General features: G+C 38.3%; 1 protein-coding gene across 1 annotated transcript in view; it reads right to left on the bottom strand.

Moving 5' to 3' along the window:
• Positions 1 to 4,268: 4,268 nt before the first annotated feature.
• Positions 4,269 to 6,000, bottom strand: part of LOC126284256 (uncharacterized) — a 92,042-nt gene continuing 90,310 nt past the window's right edge. Inside the window, exon 6 of the mRNA XM_049983057.1 lies at positions 4,269 to 5,051. Coding sequence (XP_049839014.1) covers positions 4,908 to 5,051 — 144 coding nt within the window. The 3' untranslated portion in view covers positions 4,269 to 4,907. The remainder of the gene's footprint in view (positions 5,052 to 6,000) is intronic.

The following is a 6,000-nucleotide window of genomic DNA, read 5'->3' as shown; positions in this document are numbered from 1 at the left end:
TTGGTTTTACTGTAAGTCTGCAGGAGGGGTGGGAGGCAGAAGGTTAACAATGTAATGGCGTGCGACAACTTGTAATGGAAACAAAGATTTCCTAATAAGTTGTCTGGGAACACAAATCCGCATAAATTTCTATTACTTGAAAAAGTTTGGGAAAATTTTGAAATCATTGATTGGCTGTCAAAGGGCTTAGATACTGAACACTTGATCAACCTGGCGCGAAGAAACAGGTTTCCTTGGGAAAAGGGTCACTGGGGAAAAAAGGACATAATGTGGTAGCTCCATACCTGGAAATCAATATGCAGTCTTTAAAAACAGAAAGTGAACTCTTACATATGTGATACAATGAAACACATGAAGGACATAAAATACATTTTGGTTTCTATGACAAAAGACATTCAAGAATTATTTGCTAACATTTAAGCTTTGCCAGCTGTGAAGCACAATGCAATATTATTCCTCTACAATGACTGATGAACTATGTGTGTTTGACAGTGACACAGCAGAGGCCAAATCATATAGCAGTTTGGAGAGTGCACAGCTTGCTGTCTGATCAAACAGACTTAATGAATGTTGCTAGAATATTTATATTCAATTTTGACAAAAAAGGAAAAATGTATTTAGATAACTACAGGACGAACTTTGTAAGACTATCTTACGTTGTGCTCTTAACACGTGGTGTTGTGGTCTTCAGTCCAGAGACTGGTTTGAAGCAGCTTTCCATGGTACTCTATCCTGTGCAAGCCTCTTCATCTCCCAGTACTTACTGCAACCTATGTCCTCCTGAATCTGCTTAGTGTGTTCATCTCTTGGTCTCCCTCTATGGTTTTTACTCTCTACCCTTATGTCCAATACTGAATTGGCGATCCCTTGATGCCTGAGAATGTGACCTACCAGCTGACCCATTCTTCTAGTCAGGTTGTGCCACAAATTCCTTTTCTCCCCAATTCTATTCAGTACCTCTTCATTAGTTACATGATATAGCCATCTAATTCTTCTGTAGCACCACATATCCAGTGCTTCTATTCTCATCTTGTCTAAACTATTTATCATTGCATGTTTCACTTCCATACATGGCTACACTCCATACAAATACTTTCAGAAAGGACTTAAATCTATACTTTATGTTAATAAATTTCTGTTCTTCAGAAGCACTTTCTTTGCCATAGCCAATCTAAATTTTATATCCTCTCTACTTTGACCATAATCAGTTATTTGTCTTCCCAAATAACAAAATTCATCTACTGCTCCAAGTGTCACATTTCCTAATCTAATTTTCTCACCTTCATCTGATTTAATTTGACTATGTTCCATTATCCCTGTTTTGCTTTGGTTAATGTTCATCTCATATTCTCCTTTTAAGACACTGTCTGTTCAACTGCTCTTCCAGGTCCTTTGCTCTGTCTCACAGAATTACAATGTTGTCGGCAAATGTCAAAGTTTTTATTTCTCCTACATAGAATTCAATTCCTACTCCAAGTTTTTCTTTTGTTTTCCTTTACTTCTTGCTCAATATTCTCAGATTGAAAAATACTGAAGATAGGCTACAACCCTATCTCACTCTCTTCTTAACCACTGCTTCCATTTTGTACCCCTCAACTCTTAACTGCCTTATGGTTTCTGTTGAACTTGTAAACAGCCATTCTCTCCTTGTATTTTACCCCTGCTACCTTCAGAATGTGAAAGAGTATTCCAGTCACCATTATCAAAAGCTTTCTCTAAGTCTACAAATGCTACAAACTTAGGTTTGCCTTTCCTTAACCTATATTCTAAGTTAAGTTGTAGGATCAAGTACTGCCTTGCATGTTCCAATATTTCTAAGGCATCCAAACTGATCTTCCCCGAGGTCAGCTTCTACCAGTTTTTTCATTCATCTGTAAAGAATTCGTGTCAGTATTTTGCAACCTTAACTTATTAAACCAATACTTCGGTAATTTTTCACACCTGTCAACACTTGCTTTTTTTGGGACTGGAATTGCTATATTATTCTTTAAATCTAGGGCACTTCGCCTGTCTCATACATCTTGCTCACCAGATTAAAAAGATTTTTCTTTCAGGGCTGTATGTAGTTCTTATGGAATGTTGTCAACACCTGGGGTCTTGTTTTGACTTAGGTCTTTGTGTTCTGTCAAATTTTTTATGCAGTATCTTATCTCCCATTTCATATTCATCTGCATCCTCTTCCATTTCCATAACATTACCCTCAAGTAGATTGCCCTTGTATAGATCCTTTATATACTCCTGCCACCTTTCTGCTTAGGACTGGTTTTCCATCTGAACTCTTGATATTCACACAGGTGGTTCTCTTTTCTCCAAAGGTCCCTTTAATTTTCCTGTAGGCAGTATCTACATTACCCCTAGTGATATAGGCTTCTACATCCTTACATTTGTCCTCTACCCACCTCTCCTTAGTCATTATGCACTTCCTGTTGATCTCATTTTTGAGACATTTGTATCCCTTTTCATCTGCTTCATTTACCGCATTTTTATACTTTCTCCTTTCATCAATTAAATTCAATATCTCTTTCATAATCGAAGGATTTCTACTCGCCTCTGTCTTTTTACCTGCTTGATCCTCTGCTGCCTTCACTATTTCCATCTCCCAAAACTATCCATTCTTCAAAAAATGGTTCAAATGACTCTGAGCACTATGGGACTTAACATCTTAGGTCATCAGTCCCCTAGAACTTAGAACTACTTAAACCTAACTAACCTAAGGACATCACACAACACCCAGCCATCACGAGGCAGAGAAAATCCCTGATCCCGCCGAGAATCGAACCCGGGTGTGGGAAGCGAGCACGCTACCGCACGACCACGAGATGCGGGCGATATCCATTCTTCTTCTACTGTATTTCTTTCCCCTGTCCTTGTTAGTTGTTCCCTAATGCTCTCTCTGAAACTCTCTACAACCTCTAGTTCTTCCAGTTTGTCCAGGTCCCATCTCCTCAAGTTTGTACCTTTTTGCAGTTTTTTCAGTTTTATAATGTACAGTTTATAATCAATAAATTGTGGTCACAGTCAACATCTGCCTCTGGAAAAATCTTTCTATTTAAAACCCAGTTCCTAAATATCTGTCTTACTATTATAAAAGGTATCTGAAACCTTACAGTGTCTCCAAGCCACATCCATGTATACAACCTTCTTTCACGATTCTTAAACCAAATGTTAGCTATGATTAAATTATGCTCCGTGCAAAATTCTACCAAGTGGCTTTGTCTCATTCCTTACCCTCTGTCCATATTCACCTATGACTTTTCCTTCTCTGCCTTTACCTACAATCTAATTCCAGTCCCCATGACTACTAAATTTTCATCTCCCGTAACTATCTGAATAATTTCTTTCATTGCACCATATATTTCTCCAATCTTCATCATCTACAGAACTAGTTGGCGTATAAACTTTTATTACTGTGGAAAGTGTGGGCTTCGTGTCTATCTCGGCTAAAATGATGTGTTTATTATGCTGTTCATAGTACCTTATCCCTGTTTCTATTTTTTTAAATTCCTTATTAAACCTACTCCTGAATTACCCATATTTGATTTTGTGTTAACCTGACCAGAGCTCTTGTTCCTCCTGCCACCAAACTTCACTAATTCCTCCTTTATTTTTAACCTATCCACTTCCCTTTTGAATTTCTACTCTATCTGTCCAATTAAGGAATCTGACATTCCATACCCCAAATCCATAGAATGCAGTTTTGTTTTTCCTGATAGCAGTGCCCTTATGAGTAGTGGTCTCTGTCTGGAGATCTGAGTGGGAGACTATTTAACCTCTGAAAGATTTTACCCAAGACAACCCATCATCATTTGGCCATACAGTAAAGCTGCATGTCCTCAATAAAAATTACAGCTGTAGTTTCCCCTTGATTTCAGCCAATCACAGTACTAGTACAGCAAGTTTCACAGTTAAATACTCAGTTCCTGGATTTTTTTCAGTTACTATTTCCTTCTTTCACCTCTGTTAATGTGACAACTGCACAGTTGCACTCTGGTTTGAAATTTACATTAAATTGTATATCTGCCAACAACTGACAGATTAAGGCAATTCAAAGGCTGGAGGAAGGGTACCACTAATACAACCATACTTAGTGACGCACTTTAGTGGTCATATAAGCCTTCAGATAGAGGAAAGCATTTTTAACAGCACAACAGGTACAAAAATAAATTCAACTTCACTGTGTAAGTACAGGGTGAACTATACCATATAGGAACACAAAGCAATGTTTTTACATGAAAGTTGTTGGGCTTTCATACTGCCAACTAAAGAAATTACATAAATGGTAATATATTAAGTTACAGATGAGTTATTTTTCATCGTCTTGCATTTGATCACACACAGTAATATAACTTACCAATCTGAACAACTGCAAAAGTTAATACTATACAGGTGACTGACCAGTGCATTTCGCATTGTAATTCTTACAGAACTGTTGGCCTTTGTGGTAGGCTTGCACAAAGTAATACTAACATTCCCAATTTCACAAAAATCAAAGAAAACATTGAGTCTTTCCATATGCTGAGCTTTAAAATGAAGGAAAGAACACCTACCATCTTTGCTGCAATCAACTATTGTTTGAACTACTGTGATTTGGCCTCTATTAAAACACAAGATATCTCGTGTCTGTAGGGCATTCATTAATTCATTGACATTATACTCTTATTACATCATGAAAGAAAACAGAAGCAGCTACAATCCAAGTACAGATGCACAGTAATCAGCTTATCTTTTCAAAAAAGTGATCACTAATTACATTTATGAGGAAACCTCACTTCTTTTCTGAGAGGGATACAGTGAACTGTCCACACAACATGGATGTGATGTGTAAGACCTATTTTGGAAACAGCAGTTCGAAAGTTTCTTATATCTGTAAACCTTATCAGTGTTTGTCACTTGCAAGTGAATTACTGTCAATAAGACAATCTCACTTTCATTGGATCATATGGATGTCGAGTAATCATTCCAATTTGAAAAAATCTTGAAATTCTGCCATGGTCTTCCTCTGATAATTCAATATATTCACTTGGGTTATCAATGTACAACTGCATCAAGTTCTGGAAATAATTGGAGAGCACAGCATTAGCAACAGATTACACAAACTTGTTTTCAACAAAAAATACAATAAACATCTTGTTAATGTTGCAGTTCTTCTAAATGACAAGCCAAAACATTATGACTACTGCCTACCACAAGACTGACTGCTATCTGATGGCCATGCAGGGCCACAATGCAGTAAGGAAAGTATGTAAGCAAAGCTGATATAAACAGGGAATCATTTGAAGACTATACAGGCTGCAAGTGGAGAGCTCCACTGACTTAAGTGACTTTCACAGAGATAAAATTGCTATGCCCCTGCACCTAGGAATAAGCTTTTCAGAAATGGCAAAGTCACTGCAGTCAGCATCTATGGAAACCACAAGTAGGTGACGAGGTGTTGGCCACCCAAGTAGGTGACGAAGTGTTGGGCATCCATGCCTCATCACAGAATGTCGTGGTTGGAGGCTTGCTTGCTCTGCAAAGCAGTGATTTGGTCATCTATGGCAGGTCTGATGACAGTACAGTGTCAGTGAAGGCACAAGTGTCCTGAAACACATCATTCAGCACACTTTCTTCAACATGGGTCTCCAAAGCAGATGACCGCTACACTTTCCCATGCTCAACCAGTGACGTTAATTACGAATGCAGTGGCATATGAGAAAAGCTGCTCAAAATGTGCACTGCGCCATGGATGCTGGCCAGTGGAGGTAGTATTATGCTATGGCTATCATTCCCCCCTGGACTTCCATGGGACCTGTGGGAATAATCTAATACACCATTTACGGACTATGTTAATGTTACTATGGAACACCTCCATCTGTTCAAACTTAATGTCTTCTCTAATGGTAAGGATGTATCTTCCAACAGGACAACTGCCCATATCACAAGACCTAAATCATGCTACAGTCGCTTTGATGAGGTTTGTAATGAACTCACACTGAAGTCTTCATCACCAAATTCGCCTGA

The sequence above is a fragment of the Schistocerca gregaria genome, chromosome 8, assembly GCF_023897955.1.
Source record: "Schistocerca gregaria isolate iqSchGreg1 chromosome 8, iqSchGreg1.2, whole genome shotgun sequence".
Taxonomy (NCBI): domain Eukaryota; kingdom Metazoa; phylum Arthropoda; class Insecta; order Orthoptera; family Acrididae; genus Schistocerca; species Schistocerca gregaria.
Note: the sequence above shows the minus strand (reverse complement) of the source record. Positions and strands in the feature narration are given on the sequence as shown.